At 40.8% G+C, this 25,306-nt stretch overlaps 1 protein-coding gene across 6 annotated transcripts in view; it reads right to left on the reverse strand.

Moving 5' to 3' along the window:
- Nucleotides 1–25,306, reverse strand: part of MYO9A (myosin IXA) — a 322,627-nt gene that overhangs the window by 165,021 nt on the left and 132,300 nt on the right. For all 6 annotated transcript variants that reach the window (XM_038746410.1, XM_038746411.1, XM_038746413.1 and 3 more), the window contains exons 3-5: nucleotides 6,386–6,480; nucleotides 3,843–3,905; nucleotides 356–455 (exon numbers count right to left, since the gene is read on the reverse strand). In XM_038746410.1, the coding sequence (XP_038602338.1) occupies nucleotides 356–455; nucleotides 3,843–3,905; nucleotides 6,386–6,480 (258 nt within the window). The remainder of the gene's footprint in view (nucleotides 1–355; nucleotides 456–3,842; nucleotides 3,906–6,385; nucleotides 6,481–25,306) is intronic.

Below are 25,306 nucleotides of genomic sequence, written 5' to 3' on the forward strand. Positions count from 1 at the left end.
ACAACATTTCAAAGAGAACATGGCAAAAGAAATTAATAGTTAGTAAACACCACTCAAGCTGCTTGGTCCTTTAGAAGCCTAATACTTGCTAAATTATTCATTGTAAGGTGTGCAACATCAAAGAACAAAATCAGAGAATATCAGAATCATTACCCATAACAAGTGTTGACTGGCAAAAAAATGAACCCTTTTGTTACAGAATCTAGATATATGAGATCAAAAATAAAAGAGAATGCTTTAGGCAAATGAACCTGTTTCCTATGTAACAGATTTGAGCATCAGAGAATGTATTACAAGGAAAAAAATCCCACATAACCCAATGCTTTTCTTCACCAAACTTTCCATGAAATCCCACCTGGTTGAGGTAATGATACTCCTCAGGTTTTTTAAGGTGAAACGCCAACCTCTCTTCTTCACTCGCTCCTGCGAGAAGGTAATAAAATACATGGTAGTTCCTGCCAGAAATGTTAGGAAAAGAGGGTTCAACATGATAATGTCATAAGTGATCAATACAAATAATGTAAATGCAAAATAACAATTTTTATAAATTATGTCAAACTGCCCATGCTGCATTATCCCTTTACGCAAATCCAATATCTTCACCAAGTTCAATAAATGAATACATAAATGAACCAAATCAATACCAAATCAGCTGCTAATGACAACAACAACAACAAAGGTATTTGTTAAGCACTTACTATGTGCCAGGAGCGGATAAAAGCAAGTCAGGTTGGACACTCTCTGTCTCATGCAGGGCTCTCAGTCTCAATCCCCCTTTTATAGATGAGGAAACTGAGGCACACAGAAGTGAAGTGACTCACCCAAAGTCACACAGCAGAAAAGTGGAGGAGCCAGGATAAGAACCCATGACCTTCTGACTCCCAGCCCATGCTCTACCCACTCCGCCATGCCGCTTCTCATAATTAAGCTATGTTCAGCTTAACTATCAGCTTAACTTCTCAAAGCTGATGTGATCAGAAGGCTGAGGAGCATCAATTGTTTTTCACACCATTTACCAAATTTTCTCCAGGCTCCCAGTACAGGACAAATTATGCTCCTAGGGCCACTGATGAGTCCCTACCAAGAACCAGCCACTTAAAATCCAGCTGTAAATTTTCATAAAGAACAGGGAATGGGCTGATGCAAAATTGGTTGTGGATAGGGAACGTGTCTACCAACTTTGTTAGATTGTATTCTCCCAGGTGCTTAGTACAATGTTCTGCACACAGCAAGCTCTCAATCAACCCCACTAGTTGACTGACTGATTTGGATTTTGCTCCTCATTATGGGCAGGGAATGTGTCTTCAACTCTGTTGCATTGTACTCTCCCAAGTGCTTAGTACACTGCTTGGCCCATAGTAAGCACACAATAAATAAGACTGAATGAATATCCTTTATTGCTACTCTAGCTGACGCACTAGTCCTAAACGATTTATCCTATAATGAGTCTGAGAAATTAAGATACTAATGTAAAAAGGAATGAAAGGTTTTAAGACAACATGATATCACCAATACTCTAAAGTGATATGGGATGGTGAATCACATTGGAATACTTTGAAATCTTACAGCTGTGACCATCAATAGTTCTCCCTATAAAGGATGCATCAGCTAAAATTTTAGGTACAGCAATAAAAAGTAGCACATAAAGGCATAGTTATTGAATGTAGGCCTTCCCCGATTAAGCCCTTTTTTCCCGGCTCCCTCTCCCTTCTGCCTCGTCTACGCATGTGGATCTGTATCCTTTGGGCATTTGATCTTTGCCCAACCCTCACCTCCAAACCATATATGGATATAACTATGAATTTTAGATTACTCATAATTTATTTATATTAATGTCTGCCTCCCCCTCTAGACTGTAAACTCATTGTGGATTGTGGACAGGGAACATGTCTGCCAACTCTGTTGTACTCTCCCAAGTGCTTAGTACAGTGCTCTGCACATAGTAAGCTCTCAGTAAATAAAATTGACTGATTGATTAATTGAAAAAACCTTTATGGTATTTGTTAAGCACTTACTATGTGTTAAGCTTATTTATTTATTTCACTTGTACATATCTATTCTATTGATTTTATTTTGTTAGTATGTTTGGTTTTGTTCTCTGTCTCCCCCTTTTAGACTGTGAGCCCACTGTTGGGTAGGGACTGTCTCTATATGTTGCCGACTTGTACTTCCCAAGCGCTTAGTACAGTGCTCTGCACACAGTAAGCGCTCAATAAATACTATTGATGATGATGATGATGAGGTAGATAAAAGGTAGTCAGGCTGGCCATAGTCCCTGTCCCACATGGAGCTCACAGTCTCCCCATTTTACGACAGGATAACTGAGGCACAGAGAGGTGAAGTGACTTGCCCAAGGTCATACAGCGGACAAGTGGCAGAGCCGGTTTTACAACCCAACCAGGTCTTTCTGTCTCCCAGGCCTGAGCTCTATCCACTAGGGCACACTGCTTCTCTTCAATGAGTGCTTTATTAAACACTTGTTCTTCAAAAACATACTCAATAAAAATGTAACAATCTAATGTAAGTACACAATGTCTTGCCACAACACACAGTTTAACTCTGTGTTTTGGATAGAAGATTGCTAGGGACTGTACGCCCGTTGTGGGCAGGGATTGTCTCTATTGCTGAATTGTGCTTTCCAAGCACACAGTAAGTGCTCAATAAATATGACAATGAATGAAAGAATAAATGAGATTGGAGAGGTCCATCTGACTTGTAAGCTTGTTTGAATTCACTGCACCAAGAAATGGCTTTTCACATGTGGGCAGCGTCAAATATGTGAAGCACTACAATGCTAATTTTCTGGTGTGTGACAAAACAATCCCAATAGTATAGGGAGAGCTGGGTGTACTGAATGTACAATAGTTTTCAGAGGGAAACATTTTGCTCCAGGAGTTTGGTGAAAGATTTAAGGGGGGGAATGATTAAGTGATGATAACTAGATTTAAAGTTTTCAAGCTTCAGCATGCATTGCTTAACCTTGAGAGCAGGGAATTAGAACTCCAGTAATAAGCACTGCCATTCCAAGAAGAGGAGGCTCTCAGACTGCTAAGGAATTTAAGCTATGCTCATCTCAGTTAATAGAATCATTTTAGTTGCAACAGTTCCTTTTCCATGACCTCAAACAATACACACAATTTAGGACAAGAGTGCAAGAATAATGTCTCAGAAGAGAAGCATAAAAAAAATCAGTTGATTAGACAACACAAATAAAAACATGGTCTACTGATAAAGATCTTGGAATTTTTGTGTGGGGAATGAAAGGTTAGAGAAATGAGTGAGAGAAAATTATACTTCAAAAAGATGGAAGGCACTAAACATTACATACAAAGGAGGAAAATAAAAATGATATTAACCAAAACCTAGCTTACGGTTGTACATAATGCATCTTTATGTGAAATTGCTATAAAAGTGTGATTCTAGTATATCATTTAAACAATAGTAGAAGGCAGATGGTTAAAATGGGAGGTCTGAACCTCCTGACTATTTTGTAAAATCCTTGCTGAAAAACTATCACAATTTTTACTTCCTAAATTTCTCCAGATTTCATCATACATGGATAAAATGCAAGTGAAATGCTCCTCCAAGAAACTTCATGCAATGCAAGAAATTATTACAGCATTTAAAAGCTTATCAGAACATCCAAAATACTTGAGTTAGGTTTTATCCCATAATTTGAAAATCAAGCCAAGTCAGAAGCAAATAGGGGTTAGTAAATCAATTCGTCACATATTCATGTAATATAGTCCAGGTACTATATTCCCACTAAATGGGGGGCCCTAAGAACCTTCCTTCCATCCAATAAGTCTTACATTGTAAAAAATGTACATAAAAACACCTACCGTTCGTTGTGCTCCTGATAAACTAGTCTGGACTTCTCCAGTAGATATTTTTCAACATAAGCCCTAAGGAGGGGGGAAAAATATTACTAGCTTATTCAACACTCAATTTATTGGGACAATTTAATGTACTCTTCAGAATACCACAATGACAAAGCTTTACTTCTGTTTTGATTTTCTTGGTTATGTAAATCCTTACACAGCCCAGGCCCAACACTATGTTTGGCTTTGAGGTTTTTGGTTTGATCCCAGGCCAGCACTACCAAAAACCTAGCCATTTTCATGGGACTATCCATGTGGCCTAGATGTACAAGGAAATTGTGACTAAGAGACCTGAATAATTTTCCATTTTTGACCTTAACACCAGAACAGTAATAGGCCTCAATACCACTGTACTTAAAAGTTATGCTCAACACAATTAACAGGCTCTTCTTTTACATTACGCATAACTACTCACTTATTACTGTAAATACTAACATGAGGGATAAGGAAAACTGACTCTTCATCAATATTACAGTCCACATTTATTCTCCCTCAATAGGTTCAACATTTAATTTTAAAGTGTAAAAAGTTTTTGTAATAATCGAAAACACTGTAAATTCAATCCCTTCCCTTAAAATTCAAGTTGTATCTTTTTCATCTTATCATCTATCACAAAAAGAAAACCAAATTAGCATTTGCCTGTGAACTTTGCAGACAATTCAAAAGGTGAAATAGAAAACTACATGAATGCAACAACTGGATGAATAACATAATTAAGACAAGAGAAATTCTCTTTTATGAACAAAGCAATGCTGCTAGGCCAGGTAAGACTGTTCTGGTGGAGGCGTGGTGAGGGTACAGAACACAATATTTCCAAAAAATGAGATCACGCTTCCAAAGTAGGCAATAAAACCACACTTGTCATACAAGTAGGAAATCAAAAACTCATTACTCTGGGCAAGGTGTCAGTGATTGTGGGATTGTCAAAATGCAAAAAAACTCAACCCATTATGTGTGCTCTATGTTAGAAGGAAATACTGTTAGAGAACTAGGGTACCTTCTCCAACACTGCATTTGCCTGAGTAGAAAGCAAAGTGATTTTAGGAAGAGACAGCTTTATATGTGTGTGCAGTGCCAGTCAAGGCACATGTACTATATCTTTAACTTTATTTAACACAGGATTAGTCAAAAATGTCGGTTTTATGGGATAACTGGGAGTCCCGCCCTATCTTGCTCTTGTTCATAGTACAGAAGGTAGCTACTGCATACTAACAGTTGAGATTTCTCATTCCCCTTTTTCATTCTAAGAAATTGCACTGCTTGCACTAGAACATTAGGTGGAGGATACTGAAGAAGCAGGCTGATTCTTGCGGCTCTGCTACTTGTCTGCTGTGTGACCTTGGTCAAGTCACTTCAATTCTCTGTGCCTCAGTTTACCTCATCTGTAAAATGGGGATTGAGTCTGTGAGCCCCATTTGGGACAGAGACTGTGTTCAACTTGATTTGCTTGTATCCACCCCAGCACTTACTACAGTGCTGGGCCCAAAGTAAGTTCTTAATAAATATTATTATTATTATTATTATTATCAAAAGGTGTTTTGGAATCCCAGGCAGAGTGCCTCATGAAAGCTGGCATCCAGGGTGGGATATGTGTGCTGAGCAGGGGACTCTGGGAGGGAATGAATCCTAACTGGGCTTTTCCAAACACGAGGAGGGGGGAGGGGGCCCCAGAAACAGGAGTTTAATCCCAGAAAATAGGGAATTAAGTTTGGAAATTTTTATATGGCTGAAGACTTTCTATATAAGCCCATTGAGAGACTATGTCTTCGTAGAAAGAAAAATTCCTGGTTTCATATGGAATGGTGGAAATGGTAACCCTTTCAGTGGCCGAGAAATCGCAGGGTAAGGGGAGTTGCCGAGAAAGGGAGGGATGAAATAATGCAGAGAACTGTTCTGATGGAGGTCATAAATGTTTGGGGATGTGTTTGTGCGTGTTAGAATTTCCCTCAACCCCACAAACTTGTCCCATTTTTCCAAGCCTTTTAGAGTTGCCATCTTTTTATTATAAGGAGTAACCAAATCAGCTATGAGCAAACTGGAAATTAGACCGTCTCTGCTCCATCTCTTCAAATGGCTTCCCAAATATTTGGGGGGCATAAGGAAAAAATCTCTTCAGATATGTCAACCTCTGGCCTGTCTGGAACATATTAAAGTACCAACATGATACCCACTCCACTTATTTATTAGAACTGTGTCTTTTGCACTAGCTCAGCTTCTGGAAATTTGGTGGGGTTTTTTCCTCTCCTTTTAACACACTGTTCTCCAGAAAGGATGGCTGGATGAACCATGGAACATATTTTTCGGAGAGGTATTTCCATATTAGCCAGGAAAAAACACAATTGTACTATAATTTTCCCTAAATGTGGATATAGATGAATAATTCAATAGGTTATGTTGCATATCAATTATAATACAGAGTTTATGCATAGCTGTTTTGTACATTCAAGTACATAAATTAAAGGTAACCAGACTCCAATCCTTTAACCATCCTGATTGCCACTTACCCCCGCACAGTGCCTGTCTCCTGGTAATTTACTTGAATAAACTTGCCAAAACGACTGGAGTTGTTATTGTGTGCTGTCTTTGCATTTCCAAAAGCCTGTCAAAACAAAAAGGAGTTGTTATCACTATTTCAAGAATTACACCGTGCACAAATCCTATTTACGTGCAGGCTTTTAGAACTGCTATTCTAATGTTCAGAGAGAAGCGAATAAGGGAGGGAACTGGGCATTTTCAACACTAATTGACTTGCTTGGCCCCTCCGGACACCATTTACTGATTAACTACTATTGGTAAAGAAAGACAGAAGACGATAATTTCACTTAAAATATTGTATTTGATTTTGAAAAACCCAAGTCTTGACTTGATAGAGAAATCAGAGTTGAGGTCATTCCCAGACTGCAGCAGAATTGTCTTGGGAAGTTGTCTTGAACTGCAAGTCATAGGAACTGAAGTCAATAGGTACGTCAAGCTCATTCCTTGCAGTCAATCAATGGCATTTACTGAGTGCTTACTGTGTGCAGATCACTGCATGAACCGCTTGGGAGAATACAACACAGAGTTGGTACACATATTCCCTGCCCACAACAAGCTTACACTCTAGATCTATCATTCACCCCAAACTACCTTCACATTCTTATATTTCAAAAATTTGTAAATACATTACACATTTTTACATTATCGTACTTACTGCTATTTTGCTATTAACAAGGAAGGACAGACTACACTAAAAGGTTGATTACTGTGTCAGCTCCTTGCTGGCCTCCCTGCCACCTGTCTCTTTCCCCACTCCAGTATGGACTGGATCCTCTGTTGCCCGGATCATTTTTCTACACCATTCAGTCTATGTTTCTCCACTCCTCAAGAACCTCCACTGGTCGCCCATCCTCCTCCACATAATAATAATTGTGGTATTTGTTAAGCGCTTACTCTATGCCAAGCACTTCATTAAGTGCTGGGATGGATACAAGCAAATCAGGTGGGACACAGTCCCTGTGCCACATTGGGCTCACAGTCCCCATTTTCAGATGAGGAAACTGAGGCCCAAAGAAGTGAAGTGACTTGCCCAAGGTCAAAGAGCAGAGCAGACAAGGGGCAGAGTCAGGACTCCCATGCTCTACCCACTACTCCACCACTTCAAACAGAAACTACTTACCACTGGGTTTAAAATGCTGAATCGCTCGCCTTCTCCTACTCCTACTTCATCTCTCTGTTCTCCTACTACAACCTGGCCCACATTTGGCTCCTCTAATTCCAACCTATTCACCAAACCTCAATCCTATCTTGCCGACGACGCTGATTTGCTCCCTTTATTCATCTCCCCCTCCCAGCCCCACAACACTTATGTACATGTCTGTGATTTATTTATTTATATTAATGCCTGTCTCCCCCTCTAGACCGTAAGCTCCTTGTGGGTAGGAAATGTGTCTGTCATATTGTATTTTCCCAAGTGTTTAGTATAGTGCTTTGCATTCAGTAAGTGCTCAAGAAATATGACTCAGTGACTGCCCATTACAAGGGAGCCGATTGCAATTAGACATGGGATGCTAATCAAGTGGGGGAAGAAGGGAGGAACTGGGAAATCCTAGAGGCATGGAGGAAAAGCCGAACATGGTATTGAGGAAATACATAGGGAGATCCAAAATTCATTAACATTATGTAATTTTCATCCAATTGTAATAAAACATTTCAAGCTGTATCCACGAGACTGAATATTTGTTAAGACTTTCTGAGGCTTAATTCCAAATGTGTGCACCCTAAAAGTAACTTCTTCCAAGTCAGAGTAGCAATATGAAATCTCAAAATTCACACCCCCTTTGGAATTCAGCAGGCTTTTCCCCATGATTCTAATTAGAGGATATCCAGAGAAGAATTTTGGGTTAATGCTCAGCATCGTCAATCATTTCCTCTCCCTCCCATTCCCCAACACATTACTTATTTTACAAAAAAGCAGACAGTGAAGAAAGCTGCCAACCTATACCTCCCTTCCTCTGGGTTTCTGTGTAGAAGGGGGGTGGGGGGTGACAGGGGGTAGGTGAGAATGTCTCCATTTCAATGGGGCACAAATGAAGGGGCAGTGCCTTTTTCGAACATGGGGTTACTCTCCTTAGGGAGTAGCTCAGATATTTTTCCACAGTACATTCCATCTAATTCCCAAATGAAATGGAGAGGAACATTCTCACCACTTTGTACACCTGGAATGTCAAGTGGAACACAGTGAGGAAAAAGCATGTAAATGACCTCTCTCCTGCAGGGAGGTAGTGAAAATAACAACAGAGGCGCCAAAAGGGAGAGAGAGAGAGTGACTATATTTTTAAATACCATACATTTTTGGTAGGTTTCTGGCCCAGGCTCTTGTCTTCTACTGACTAGACTACTCAATCACTCTCCTCCCTGGCCTCCAGCCTCTTCCCTAGCCAATCCATATTTCACTCCATACTTTTAATGCCCAGATCATTTAAAAAAACAACAAACCAAAAATTTAAAACATGTATCTCCACTCCTCAAAATCTTCAAAGTTACCCATTCCTCTACACATACAGCAGAAACTCCTGCCCAACTGCTTTAAGGTAACTGGTCAGCTCTTTCCCTCTTATCAGTAATTTCCTCTCTGGGCACTATAAAGTGCACTCTTTCTTTCAAACAAATCTTCTCACTGTGCTTCAATTTTGAGTCTTCTGCCTACGACTCCTTACTCCCATGCTCTTCTTTCTGCCTGGAACTTCTACCCCCTTTAAATCTGCCAGTCCATAATACTATCTTCAAAGTTCTACTGATGTCCCACCTCCTCCAAGAGACCTTCCCTGATTAACTTTTTTTCTCCTCCAGATCACATCCTCCTAACATATATACTCACAGTCAACTGTAGCACCTTAGTAAATTTCAATTTGCATTCTTTTTTCTTTATACACTTATGTGCGTTTCCATTCTTTTCCAACATTTATAATTTTTTCTGTTGGACTCCTCTGATGGATTGTAAGACTGTGAGCCCCACGTGGGACAACCTGATAACCTTGTATCTATCCCAGCGCTTAGAACAGTGCTTTGCACATAAGTGCTTAACAAATACCATTATTATTATTATTATTAGGACAGGGATTGTGTCTTTTGCCTCTACTGTATCCTTCTAAGCACTTAAGACTTTGGGGGCAGTAATAATAATTATGGTATTTCATTCATTCAATTGTATTTATTAAGCGCTTACTGTGTGCAGACCACTGTACTAAGGGGTTGGGAAATACAAGTTGGCAACATATAGAGATGGTCCCTATCCAACAACGGGCTCACAGTCTAGAAGGGGGAGACAGACAACAAAACAAAACATGTGGACAGGTGTCAGATCATCAGAATAAATAAAAATAAAGCTAGATGCACATTATTAACTAAATAAATAGAATAGTAAATATGTACAAGTAAAATAAATAGAGTAATAAATCTGTACAAACATATATACAGGTGCTGTGGGGAGGGGAAGGAGGTAGGGCGGGGGGGATGGGGAGGAGGAGAGAAAAAAGGGGGCTCAGTCTTGCTTACTAATAATAATAATAATGATGATGGCATTTATTAAGCGCTTACTATGTGCAAAGCACTGTTCTAAGCGCTGGGGAGGTTACAAGGTGATCAGGTTGTCCCACGGGGGGCTCACAGTCTTAATCCCCATGTTTCAGATGAGGTAACTGAGGCACAGAGAAGTTAAGTGACTTGCCCAAAGTCACACAGCTGACAATTGGCAGAGCTAAGCAGTGTGCTAAAAGCTGAGAGAGGCACAAGTTAAGAAGGTTGGACACAGCCCTTGTCTGTCCCACATGGGGTCACAACCTAAATATATACTCAAATACTGATCGATTACTATAGTTCTGCTTTGGGCCCAAATTTTTAAAAGTGCAGCCATCAATATGTTGTCATGGTTGGAGCTACTTTTTCTCTGAGAACTGTTTTTTCCCCATTGTACAAGCTGGTCACAGTCTTTTTCTTTCTCCATTCTTCCTTCTGCTCTGTCAATTTCCTCACATCCCCCACCAGCTCTATGATCTCTCTAGCTTTGTTTGTGACTTGAGAAGTACTAACTTTTTTTTATAAAATAATGAATATGTCTAGAAATCCCAGAAGAAAAGTACTCTGCAAATCTCAAAAGTGAAACACAATTTTAAAATTCTGTCAAATAAAATACCTCCCTTTTGAAACTGATTGGCTAATAACAATACCTTCTTTCCTTTTGCTTTTCTTACCACCACGATTTTATAATAGTTTCCTTAATCTCTTATCAGATATCAGAAATAGCTCTAGCTACAATGCCATCAGGCCTCTGGATGGCATCTCATGCATACTGTGCACAGAGCACTGTACTAAGTGTCTGCAAGAGTACAATGCAGAGATGGTAGACAAGCTCCCTTCCCACAAGTTTACAGTCAAAAGGGCAAGACAGACATTATTATAAATTACAGATATGAACTTAAGTGCTGTGGTGCGAATACCAAGCTCATCTTCTAGACTGTGAGCCTGTTGTTGGGTAGGGACCGTCTCTATACGTTGCCAACTTGTACTTCCCAAGCGCTTAGTACAATGCTCTGTACACAGTAAGCGCTCAATAAATATGACCGACTGAATGAATGAATAGAAGATGCCGTAAGAAGAGGGAGCCGGGGGAAGGAGGGTTTTAATTGGGCAAGGCATCTTGGAGGAGATGTGATTTTAATATGGCTTTGAAGGTGGGGAGAGTAGTGGTCTGGCGCATTTTTAACAGGAGTGAGTTCTAGGTCAAAGGGAGGGTGTGGGCAAGGTGTCTGTGGTGAGTTAGATGACATCGAGGGACAAAGAACAAGTTGGGGTTAGAGGAGCATAGTTTGCAGGTTGGACTGTGGCAGGAAATCAGCGAGGTAAGGTGGTAGGAGGGGGAGAGCTGACTGAGTGCCCTGAAGCCAGTGGTAAGGAGTTTCTTTTTGATGCACATGTGAATGGGCAACCTCTGGGGTTCTTGACAAGTGGGGTTCTTGACACAGACTGAACCTTTTTTAGAAATATGATCTGTTTTGGACACGGTTAGTTTGAGGGGTTGGAGGGGCAACCAGGTAGAGATGTCTTGAAGGCAGGAGGAAATGAGAAACTGCAGAGGAACTCCAGCCTCCAGACTCCAGCCCTGGCTGGAGAGAAATCTGGGAATTATCTGCGTATGGATGGAAGTTGAAGCCATGGGAGTGAATGAGTTCTCCAAGGGAGTGGGTATAGCTGGAGAATTAGACCTAGAAGTGAGCCTAGATGAATCTATGCTGTCAGAAGGTGGGAGGCAGAAGAGGAGCCTGTCAAAGGGACAGAAAAGGAGCTATCAGAGTGAGAGTGTCAGTGAAAGCATTTACACTACAATATGGTAATGAAAAGAACCAATTAATTTGAAGGGGATCATAGGATCTTTCCTTGTTCCTGGCTCATTCATCTCCTCTTTTGGCACAGTGATTAAATATTTTTATTGAAACTAATTATACATCTCCACTCTCACCAACACTGAAATCCCTTTATCCAACCACAAGCTCCTCTCCTGCCTTCTCTCACAAACCCACTTCCGAGAAATCTGTGATGTTCCTCCACAGAAACCTCCAATCTTTGGACCTGCACCAATTTTCTCAAGTCACCATGCCCCATTTAGTCTCCATGCCCAAACTATCTTTCCTTGAAGCACAAACTGATGTCCTCAACATCACCCTCTCTACTGAACTCAACTCACATCTGCCAAACTAGCTCTCTTCCCAGCTATAAAGCCCTACTGAAAGCTCACCTCCTTCAGGAGGCCTTCCCAGACTAAGTCCCCCTTTTCCTCTGCTCCTCCTCCCCTCCCCATCGCCCCTACTCCCTCTGCTCTACCCTCTCCCTGCCCCAAAGCACTGGTGTAATATTTGTACATATTTATTATTCTATTTATTTTATTAATGATGTGTATATATCTATAATTCTATTTATCTGGTTCGGTGCTATTGATGTCTATCTACTTGATTTGTTCCGTTGTCTGTCTCCTCCTGGACTGTGAGCCCGTTGTTGGGTAGGGATTGTCTCTATCTGTTGCTGAACTGTACTTTCCAAGCACTTAGTACAGTGCTCTGCACTCAGTAAGCACTCAATAAATATGATTGAATGAATTAATGAAATCCAATGGTCTCTACTCCATCCTAAACCTCCTGACCTACTCAGTAGTTCGTGACACTGCGGACCACTCCCGTCTCCTGGAAACATCATTCAATCTTTCTCTCCTAGTTCTCTTCATATCTCTCCAGCCACTCAGTCTCTTTAGCACGCTCCTCCTCTGCCTTTCAACCCCAACTCTGGGAGCCCTTCAAGGCTCAGTTCTGGGTCCCCTTCTAGTCTCTATCTACACCCACTCCCTTGGAGAACTCATTTGCTCCCATAGCTTCAACTACCATCTCTAAGCAGATGAGCCCCAAATCTACCTCTCCTGCCCTGATCTTTCTCTGATTGGGTCCTATTTCCACCTGCCTTCAGGACATCTCTTCTTGGATGTCCTGCCGAAACCTCAAACTTAAAAAGTCCAAAAAAGAATGCCACATCTTCCCACCCAAACCCTCCCTCCGCCAACTTTCCCATCACTACCACCCCCCTGCCTCACAAGCCCATAACCACGGCATTCTCCTCAACTCATCTTTCTCCTTCAACCCACAAATGAAATCTGTCACCAAATCCTGTTGGTTCTACCTTCACAACACTACCAAAATTCAACAAACAAATAGATAGATAGATAGATAAATAAATAAATAAATACAGTCCATGTTTCTCCACTAAAGAACCTAAACAAACAAATAAATAAATAAATGAATAAATAAATTCAGTCCATGTTTCTCCACTAAAGAACCTCCAGTGTTTTGCCCAGCATAGAAATGTCTTAACATCGGCTTTAAATCACTCGATTATTTTGGCCCCTCTTATCTGACCTGACTGACTTCCTTTCATAACCCAGCATGGTCACTTTGCTCCTCTAATGCCAAACTACTCACTGTACCTCGATCTCTTCTATCTCGCCACTGACCCCTCGCCCATGGCTGCAACTCGCTCCTCCTTCATATCTGACAGATGAACACTCTCCCCACCTTCAAAGTCTTATTGAAATCGCATCTTTTCCAAGAAGGCTTCCTCGACTAAGCCTTCATTTCTTCCACTCCATCTCCATTCTGCATCTCCTTTGCTTTTGGATTTGTACCCTTTAGTTATCTCGTCCTCAGTCCCTTGGCACTTTTGTACATATCTGTAATTTATTTTAAATATCTGTCTCCCCCTCTAGCCTGTAAGCTCCTTGTGGGCAGGGAAAATGTTTACCAACTCTGTAATAGTGTACTCTGCAAAGTGCTTAGTACAATGTTCTGCACACATTCAGTGCTCAATAAACATCATCAATTGATTGATAAACACTAACCTTAAGGGATGTTGGCATTACTGCTTTATATGTTACAATTCTGTCTTTGAACATCAAATCTTCAACTCATTTTTGCCACTCCCAAGTATAATAGGTTTGTAACCATTCTCAGAAAGGCCATAAACATATTTTTCCTAAAACATGCTCTCATAAACCTGTTCCTAAAATACCATAATCAATAAGTTCTATGGTACAACCATTTCAGCTGCAGGAGAAATATCCTAGCCTGTCAAAGAAAATTGCTACAGGTAACGGGGGCCATTTTTCTGGTTTTCAGATGGCCTGTCCCCTGTCCAGTACTGGAGTGGTCCCAGTACTTGTTATGTCTTTGTTTTTTAAGTATTGCCATTGTTACTTCTATTATTATTTCTGAAATCCCTGGAAGCACGTTAAAAACAAGATTATTTGCAAGGAAATAAACATTTAAGTAAAATATGGGGAGTAGGAGTCAGTAAAGGAATATCTGGTATTCTGGTGAGAAAGAGGAACGGAAGAGAGATTTCCAGGATACTTCAATGCTGTCAGAGTCCTTCTTACCGGTAGCTCCAGCAGACCTTTATTTGAATAGCAGAACACAGCTCAGTCCAGTGCTCTGTTCACAGTAACTGCTCAATAGACACCACTGGCTGATTGACCTTCCTGTACCCATGTGATACTTAGTTAAGTCTCTAACGAGTTTATTTTAAATAAAATATTATTGGCTTCTTATTTTCAAAAATCAATGTAGTCCATACAAATTAGGCAATTTTGGATGAGCCTTCCAATCTGTATTAATTTTTCATTCATTCATTCGATCATATTTATTGAGCGCTTACTGTGTGCTGAGCACTGTACTAAGCGCTTGGGAAGTATAAATTGGATTTTCTTACTTCCCTGTAACAACTGGGAGAATGCCTCAAGTTAGATGGAATAGACTGGTGACCAGCTTTTCTTGGAGCTCTGGCCCCCACCCCACCCCCCCAAAAAAAAATCAAGAAAACCCCATTAACATCTATTTAGAAAAACAAAGAAATACTTAATTTCACTATGACTTTCCTTTCCTTACTTATCAAGCACTTCTGATGGATAACAAGAGTTTAACTGAAATACCTCAAATGATATCAGTTTTATACTCCTGCTGGCATGCATAATCACGTCTTCCAAAGTGATGACACTAGCCCTCGTAGAAAACACCAACATTAAGAATCCAGTATTTCCTGTAGGCTTTGGTAACTGCAATGCAAACCCTAGCAAATTATTTTGAAATAATCAAACTTTACGTGTGAGAAGACTTCTTTCCTCTCTTTCCCATTACTCTGCCTGCTCTCATAAAACACACTTCCTACTCCCAGGCATAGAAAAGCAGTCCAAAGCAGTGGTTTACACCTCCACTAATGGACTCAGCGAAGGTCATCTTCTGATAAATGCTGTGAATCATTCAAACAGTTACTCAATAAGACCAGTAAAGACTTTTAACTGCAAACTCACACATTAACTCACTGGAACAGACTTGTCCTTATTCTCCTTTAGCAATTCCATACAGTACATTAATCAGTCTTTAGTCAACAGGAGATGAGGCTGGTCTGATCATACAAAATAGCCTAACTGCTCCATCAAATGTTGGAGTGAAGGCAGAGGCGGGTTAGAGAAGAGACACAGTAGTAGCAGGAAAGGTCACTAGAAAGAGAAGCAGTGTGGCCTAGTGGAGCACGGCTCTGCGAGAGAGAAAGACCTGGGTTCTAGTCCCGGTCCCGCTACCTACCTGTCGGTTGTGTGGTCTTGGGCTAGTCACTTCACTTCTCTGTGCCTCAGTTACCTCATCTGTAAAATGGGGTTTAAGACTGTAAGCCCCATGTGTGATGTGGACTGTGGCCAACCTGATTACTTTGGATTTACCCTGGCGCTTTTAGAACAGTGCCTGGCACATAGTAAGCACTTCTTCTAGACTGTGAGCCCGCTGTTGGGCAGGGACTGTCTCTATTGGTTGCTGAATTGTACTTTCCAGGTGCTTAGTACAGTGCTCTGCACACAGTAAGCGCTCAATAAGTACGACTGAATGAATGAACAGATATTATATAATACATAATATAATATAAAAGAGCTTCCTTGGTGGGCCTTGTGGAGAACCAGGAGAGTTAGTGAGAAAGACCCAGTTCTGGGAAAGTGGGTAGCGGCCGCCTCTCATTGGCTTCCCTTTAAAGTCAGGTCTTTTCCCCACCTCAAAAGAGGGGCTGGCTTCCTCTCCAGCCTTTCTGCGGCTCCTCGGGAGGACTAGCTGCACGTGCATTCACTGAACGTGTGGATGTGTAGGTTTCTAATGGTCCTTACTGCACTTCAAATATTTAACAGATCCTCCCAAATAACAATCTTAGTTTCAATTTCCTTTTCCTGGATATCCTTTCATAAAAAAGTCAGAGCACGCAGTACAAATCCAAATTTTAACTGTTAAAAAAGGCAGAGGTTCTCTGCACATATTTTTAGAGATGTGCCTATTAGATTAATGCAGATTGCCTTCCTCAGTTTCCATATGTCGATTACAGAGAATACTGGCCTTATCCTGAACGCTTTTTAAATTACAATAGCCCTAACACAGAATTCCTGAAAAAAGTGAAAAGGGACTTCCAAGGGGTTTGAACCTGCAAAGGGATTTCACAAAATCCTTTCAGTTGAAAAAAGTCACAATAATAAAGCTTTTGGTGTTTCTTCTAAAGAGCTGGTTCTACTACATGATGGCTACCATTACTTCTAGAGTGACTGGAAGGCTCTAAGCACTTCAAAATGAGAATTATTTGCAAGAACCACCCACCCCCGATAAAATAAGGGGAGTGGGCCTCAGTAAATAGATGCCCAATATTCTGGTGAGGGTGGGGAATAAAAAAAGGACTTCCAACAGTGTGGCCTAGTAGAAGGGACCACTTACCTGCTATGTGACCTTGGGCCAGTCACTTAACATTTCTGTGCCTGAGTTCCCCCACCCACCATCTGAAAATGGGGATTCAATACCTGTTCTTCCTCCTACTTAGACTGTGGGCCCTAGGTGGGACTTGATTATCTTGTATCCACCCCAGCAATTTGTACAGTGCCTGGCACAAAGTAAGTGCTTAACAAATACCACAATTTCAGCTACTATTCAATGCTGTCAGTGGCCAACCTAACCAGTAGTTTATGCAAGATTTTATCTGATTATTAATCCCATGCTAATGGCAAGAGCTAATCATAATGTATATCCTGGCCACAAAAAGCACTTATACCATTGATGGAATACTGAAATGCTGAAATACTGAAATGCCATAATAGATCCTCCTGGGCGGGGTTGTAGTAAGAAATCAGCAAGGTAAGGTAGAGAGTGGCAAGGTGATAGAGTGCTTGAAAGCTATGGTAAGGAATTTTGGTTACACTTATAGAGGAGATATAAAAAATTACAGTTTAGAGGAGAAGGAGAGTGGAAAGATAGGAAAAATTGAGTCCTAAAATGATTGAGTGCTAAATATGTCATATAATTCGCTACATACAAAATGGTTTGAGTGGCTGTGACTATGCCAGTGCTGATGTGTGATTGTGAGCTATCAACTGGGAAGAAAAAATAACTAATCTAGAAAGCCTTCTAGCAGAATTGGGATTCCAGGAGGGCTTCAAAGATGGGAAGAGCTGTGGTCTGGCAGGTGGGAAGGGGGAGGAAGTTCTAGGCAAGAGGAAGCACATGAGTAAGGGGTTGGGAGCACCCGTCTAGTCCCCTCTAGACAGTCAGCTCCTTGTGAGCTTGTGAACTCTGTTCTAGTGTACTCTCACAAGCACTCAGTACAGTGCTCTGCAGACAGAGCTCAATAAATACCATTAATGAGAATGATGCTCTGCACACAGTAGTCGCTCAAGAAATATGATTGATTGATTGACTGATTGGAGGCAGAAGAGTTAAGAATGAGACAGGACTCCCCCGACTGTTGACGATTTCCCCCTGATCAAGTGAAGGAAGAACGAAATGGTGCAATGAGAGCAGAAGGTCCCACAATAACAAGTTCAGCACTAGAGAAGTTGTGTCCATTTAGAACAAGAGTAACTGCGCATGGAGGATTAGTCCTCCCCACCTTATCCTCTCATTCCAACCAAGCAATTTTGGATTGTTGCTTTTACTGTACTTTAATGGCTAGTTTGCTGTATTTACCCTGGCATTTCTTTACAAATTTTCTTTTGGACTGTGAGCCCCTGTGGCCGCATGACCACGGATGAATCGATAACCTTGTACTTTTCCCCTCCACTTTGTACAGGGCTTTGCAAAATGTATGCCCTTAAAAAATTCCAGATATTCCAAGTCACTGGTAAATGGGGATGACCAAAATTCACAGATGCTATAGTGACTTCATTTTAGCATCAACCCCCTCATCCACAGAAGAAAAAAGCTCATTTGTTTGGTTTTCTTCTTATTTTCTCTGCTCTTTATATAAAGTATGAATCAGTTGGCTACCTGGTGCCTAAAATTCTGTCCAACTGTCTTTTTTATGGTACTTGTTAAGTGCTTACTGTGTGCTAGGCACTGTACTAAGCACTGGGGTAGATACAAGCTAATCAGGTTGGACACGACCCATGTCCAAAATGAGGCTCAAAGCATTAATCCCCATTTTTACAGATGAGGTAACTGAAGAATAATAATGGCATTCGTTAAGCGCTTACTATGTGCCAAGCACTGTTTTAAGCACTTGGCACATAGTAATCAGGTTGTCCCAACTGGGGCTCACAGTCCTCATCCCCGTGTTACAGATGAGGTAACTGAGGCACAGTGAAGTTAAGTGACTTGCCCAAAGTCACACAGCTTACAAGTGGCGGGGTCAGGATTAGAACCCATGACCTCTGACTCCCAAGCCTGTGCTCTTTCCATTAAGCCACTTGCACAGGGTCACACGACAGGCAAGTGGTGGAGGTGGAATTAGAATCCAAGTCCTTCTGATTCCCAGGCCCATGATCTTATCCACTGAGAACTGGGAAACCCAGACCTACCACATTTGCCAAACTGGACTTCTAGAACAGTTCCACCATTGTCTTCTGCATGTCATATTCCAACATTAAGTGGCAGGGCAAGGCCATACGCAATGAGGCTATGAAAGGGAATCACACGCCAGCATTGACAAAAAACTTGTCACATCACTCTTTGGCAGCATGGGCCATGGGAGGAGAATGGAGGTCAGCAGAATATTCAAAATAATGCTTGAAATAGGTTATTTGAAAAAGGAGGGGTGGTACATAGAAGAAAAAGGATGCAATGAAGCATATTCTAGACTGTGAGCCCACTGTCGGGTAGGAATCGTCTCTATATGTTGCCAACTTGTACTTCCCAAGCGCTTGGTACAGTGCTCTGCACACAGTAAGTGCTCAATAAATACGATTGAATGAATGAATGAATGAATATTTCAAACAATTTGGCGAAGCCATGGACAGTTGCTCCAGACAGGTTAGTTTAACATGTAGTGTTCGGAAATCGGAACCTCTCCTGGAGCAGAAGCTTAGACAAGATTGTGACATAGAGACAAAAATACAAGAATAACGTCTGGCACCATGGGACAATCTTCATATGCACACAATGAGAAAGGAATTATCAATCACTGGCATTATACACCACAACTGCCCACATTTACAGTCAGTAAAATTTTCAAACTTTGGGGAAAGTTATTATTAAACACACACGAAGGGCAAGGCAGTTATAAAAAAAAAAGTATTACGCTTCAAAGACATTCCATCAGGCCCAGAGAGGAAATATGTAAATATAATGAACACTGCTTAGGAAAACACTGCTACCGAAAGCCACCTGACTATATACCACTGAATACTTGTTTGCCTTCACTGATCAAACATCACTGTGAGAAGCAGTGTGGCTTAGTGGAAAGAACCCGGGCTTGGGAGTCAGAGGTTGTGGGTTCTAATCTCAGCTCCGCCATTTGTCAGCTGTGTGACTTTGGGTAAGTCACTTAACTTCTCTGTGCCTCAGTTCCCTCATCTGTAAAATGGGGATGAAGACTGTGAGCCCCAGGTGGGACAACCTGATTACCTTGTATTTACCCCAGCACTTAGAACAGTGCTTGGCACATAGTAAGCACTTAACAAATGCCATTATTATTACTATTATATTATTATTATTACTAGACACCAAAAATAAATCAGTTAAGCATGTACATCAGCTACATAATACAGGAAATTGATATTTTCCCATTTTTCAACACATCTAGGTATAAGGCAATTTTTATTCCACCAACAGTGATTACGAATAATCAAGATTTTGTCCTACTAATTTTAGCTTCAATTTATTTTCATTCAACATGCATAATAAATATGTTCAATACTTTTTTAATCTAGGGAAAACAAGTACTCTTTAAAAACTTACTCATCACACAAATGCTTTGAATCGTTGTCAAAGACATATCATTTACAGATTTTAAAATATAAATTTACCAAAGTATGTCATTTCTCATTATCAATCATATTCAATTTGTTCACATGAAACCTTTTACATACTTTCATCAAACCTAGAAATTGTTCTTCTCAAAAGAGATGTTAACTGTTCCAAAATGAATAATACAGTATAAAATAACAGAAACCAACTGGGAATTCTCTGCTCAACCTTTTTTCACTGAATTAAATACTTCTGCAATGACAAGTAGCTAACATTCAAATTCAAGGGCATTACAAACAAAAAAAAAAATTCCAAAAATACAGATCTTCTGCAAGAGAGTTGGCTAGAGCAGGAATGGAGATGAGACTTTCAGAAAGTTTCAAGAAAAATAGAAAGGCATTTTTAAAATACCTAGAACATGAGAAGAATGAAGGAGGCATTGCCCGCATGAAAAGGGGAGGGAAAAGTGAAGCTACATGATCCTGAGAAGGTAAAAGCAATTTGATACATTTTAGATTGGTAAAAGGCCACCTGGAATGGGCGATTACCTCTCCAGTCCTGACCTCTCTCCTTCTCTGCAGTCTTGTGCTCCTGCCTTCAGTACGTTTCTACTTGGATGTCCCACCAAAACTTCAAACTTTACAGGTCCAAAACAGAACTCCGTTATCTTCCCATCCAAACCCCCTCCACCTCCAGCTTTCCCATCGCTGAATCCAACACCTCCACCCTCCCTGTCTCACAAGCTTGTGACCTTAGCATTTTCTTCTACTCATCGCTCTCATTCAACCTGTACATTCATATTCTGCATATTCTGTTACCACATTCTGTAGGTTTTACTTTCACATCACCTCTAGAATCTGCCCTTTCCTCTCTGTCCAAACTACTACTTCACTGATCTACGCTCTTGTATCCGACCTTAAACTATGGCGTTAACCTTAGTTGACCTCCCTACCTCTCCTCTCTCCAGTCCATATTTCACTCTGCTCTCTGGATCATTTTTCTAAAAAAAATGTGAAGCCGTGTGGCCTACTCGATAAAGCACTGGCCTGGGAGTCAGGAGGCCCTGAGTTCTAATCCTGCCTCCACCATGTGTCTGCTGTGTGACCTTGGACAAGTCATTTAACTTCTCCATGCCTCAGTTCCCTCATCTGCAAATTGGGGTTAAGACTGTGGGCCCCTTGTGGGACGAGGGCTGTGTCCAATCTAATTAGCTTGTATCTGCCCCTGAGTTTAGTACAGGGCCTGGTATATAGTAGGTGCTTAACCATAAAAAAACCTGCTCTATCCATGTCTCCCCACTCCTCAAAAACTGCCAATGGCGAGCATGCAGAGCTCTTTATAATAATAATAATAATAATGGCATTTATTAAGCACTTACTATGTGCAAAGCACTGTTCTAAGCGCTGGGGAGGTTACAAGGTGATCAGGTTGTCCCATGCAAGGCACACAGTCTTAATCCCCATTTTACAGATGAGGTAACTGAGGCACAGAGAAGTTAAGTGACTTGCCCAAGTCACACAGCTGACAACTGGCGGAGCCGGGATTTGAACCCATTACTTCTGACTCCAAAGCCCGTGCTCTTTCCACTGAGCCACGCTGCTTCTCTTTATACCACTGGCTTTAAGGTGAATTCCAGTAATAATACTAATACTAATTATTGCATTTGCTTACTATGTGCCAAGCACCGTTCTAGGCACTGGGGTAGATACAAGGTACTCAGGTTATCCCAAGTGGGGCTATCAGTCCCCTACAGATGAGGTAACTGAGGCACAGAGAAGTGACTTGCTTAAGGTCACACAGCAGACAGGTGGCAGAGCAGAGATTAGAACCCATGTCCTCTGACTCCCAAGGCTGTGCTCTTGCCACTAGGTCATGCTAGACCCCTCCTACTTTACCTTGCTGATCTCCTACTACAATCCAACACGCACACTTTGCTCCTGTAATGCCAAACTCCTCACTGTACCTCAATATTGACTTTCTTCCTGCTGACCATTTGCCCCCATCCTCCCTATGGCCCAGAACTCCCACCTCATTAATATCTTCATGGCCCAACTCAAATCCCATCACTTTCACGAGGGTCCTTCCCTGACTAAGCCCTTTCATAATAGTAAGTATGATAACGATAATAATAGTAATAGTGGTATTCGTTAAGCGCTTACTATGTGCCAAGCACTATACTAAGCATTGGCGTGGGTAAAAGCAAATTGGGTTGGACACAGTCCCTGTCCCATAGGGCGCTCACAGTCTTAATCCCAATTTTACAGACGAGGTAACTGAGGCACAGAGAAGGTCACAGAGCTGACAAGTAGAGGAGCTGGAATTAGAACCCAGGTCCTTCTGACTCCCAAGCCCATTCTCTATCCACTAGGCCATGCTGCTTCCCCTGCAGCGTGACTCAGTGGAAAGAGCCCGGGTTTGGGAGTCAGAGATCATGGGTTTTAATCCCAGCTCTGCCACATGTCTGGTGTGACCCTGGGCAAGTCACTTAACTTCTCTGAGCCTCAGTTACCTCATCTGTAAAATGGGGATTAAGACTGTGAGCCCCAAGTGGGACAACCTGATCACACTGTATCCCCCCCCAGTGCTTAGAATAGTGCTTTGCACAAATGCCATTATTATCATTATTATTCCCCTATTTGCCCTCTTTTGTGTGTGACCTTTGCATTTGGGTATGTAGAACCCTTAAGCACTGTGATTTTACCCCACCACAACCATTTCTGTATATATCCATCTGTAATGTTTTAACGTCTGTCCCCGCTTCTTGTAAGCTCCTTGCACTTACACAAGTGCTCAATACCACCAAATGACTTCATTCATTCATTCATTCAATCATATTTATTGAACGCTTACTGTATGCAGAGCACTGTACTAAGCACTTGGGAAGTACAAATCAGCAACATATAGAGACGGTCCTTACTCAACAATGGGCTCGCAGTCTAGGCTTCATCAAATAATATTAACACCATTAACCATAAAGCGCCTAGTTTGTGCTGAGCAGTACTCTAGGTAGATAGGGAATTAGAGATACTAATTTTGTATCTGAAATAGAATTTCGTATCCATTTCTAGGTGCATCTGCATCTATTTCCATCTCTGAAGGCTTTCATTCATTCATTCAATCGTATTTATTGAGCGCTTACTGTGTGCAGAGCACTGTACTGAGTGCTTAGAAAGTACATGTTCTTTGTAAGATTTTAAATAAAATTATATTTTCAAGAGTTCAAAATTTCTGATGGAAATATTAGTTTATGATTTTCTCACTAGGCCCAAAGCCTCTCCATTGGGACATAATTCAATCCTACAAAACAGCCTACCCCAGCTATCTGACTTTCCCACTCATATTGTCACCCATCCTACACTTTAGACAGTACCATGCCAGGGACTTCACCATAGTCTCTTTGCCTAAGCAGAAATGGGATAGATTTTTTTCAGTTTTTAAATGAAACATTTAGGCTGGAGCAATTATTTGGAGTACAACTCCCATGGATCACATTGAGTATGCATGGATATCATAAAGACCTGTTGGGTTTATTTGTATAAATATATCAGGCAAACAGTACATAATGGGATAACAGGGAAATTTAGAGATAATAATGATGGCACTGTTAAGCACTTGCCATGTGCCAAGCACTGTACTAAGCACTGGGGCAGATACTAGGTAAACAGGTCAGAGAGTCTAAATGGGAGGGAGAACAGGTATTGAATCCCTATTTCACAAATAAGGAAACTCTAGAAATAGAAAAGTTCAGTGACTTGACCAAGGTTGCAAACACACAGACAAGTGGTAGAGTCAGGAATAGAACCCAGGGTCCTCTGACTTCCAAGCCCATGCTCTATCCACTAGGCCACACTGTGGGAAAAGTTAAAGGATGTTAAGAAGCTAACCAAAGGTAGATTCAACCATGTGAGATGGTAAATTTCTAATCTGAGGAAAAATATCAAAAAGGGCAACTATCACACTTTTCCTTAGATCACGTTTCTGGTGACACTGTAGGAAGTTAAAGGATGTTAAGAAGCTAACCAAAGGTAGATTCAACCATGTGAGATGGTAAATTTCTAATCTGAGGAAAAATATCAAAAAGGGCAACTATCACACTTTTCCTTAGATCACATTTCTGGTGACACTGTAGGAGGTAAAATCCCAAACTGGATCAACTTATGATCTCACCTAGTAAATAATTTAAGTTCCTAATTTTATAGGAGTTTCAAAAATAGTTTTCCTATTTTTAGCAATTAACAGATGGCTTTACTACATTTTTGCATTGCCTTTTAAATAATTCATACTACTTCTCCTTGACAAATTTTTACCAAATAATTTCTCCCTCAGTCTTACTCTGAACTTTCTGCTCTGTATGTTTAAATTCAAACTCCAGTGTAAAATACAACCTAATTTAATTTGATTTTTTTTCCTTGAGAAAAATTCTCTTGTCAATCATTCTATGCTGATTGGAGCATTGATTTGAGAACAATAATAAACAGTGCTTAAAAATGGATGAGCAAATATCTAGTTACTGAACACATTTACAAAAGCATCCAACATGACACAGCAAATTCTCATAAAGAAACTGAAAATACTGCAATAAGCGAGAACTTTCTAAGCAGAAGTGAAAATAGAAAACCAAAAGGGGAAATAAAACTGCCAATTCATTGTAATCAAAATGGCATGCTGCCTTATATTCCAGGACATTTTTTAAGGATCAATATTTTAAGGACATTTTTTAAGGATCAATTAATCAACCTGATTAATGCTGAGCATGTAACAGTGCACAAAATTACTGCAGGACAAATCCAAGTGCCTACTTATATGCTGTACTTTTAAAGGTATGCACATTGGATGCTTATTTGACTTAAGGGGTAAGGTACATTTGTTTCTAAAGAAAGAGACATTGCTTTTGGCTCTTCACTCATTCATTAGTATTTACTGACCATTTTGTGCAGAGCCCTTGGAAAGTACAATACAGCAATAGAGACAATCCCTGCCCTCAATGGGTTCACAGTCTAGAAGGGGGGCGACAGACATCAATACAAGTAATCAGGCATCAATGTACAAAAATAGAATTATAGACATGTATACATATACATAAGTGTTGTGAGGCAGGGAGGAGAGGCAAAGCAAAAGGAGGGAGTTGTGGTGATGTGAGGGAACTGAGGCCCA

This window comes from Tachyglossus aculeatus, chromosome 5 (genome assembly GCF_015852505.1).
Source record: "Tachyglossus aculeatus isolate mTacAcu1 chromosome 5, mTacAcu1.pri, whole genome shotgun sequence".
Taxonomy (NCBI): domain Eukaryota; kingdom Metazoa; phylum Chordata; class Mammalia; order Monotremata; family Tachyglossidae; genus Tachyglossus; species Tachyglossus aculeatus.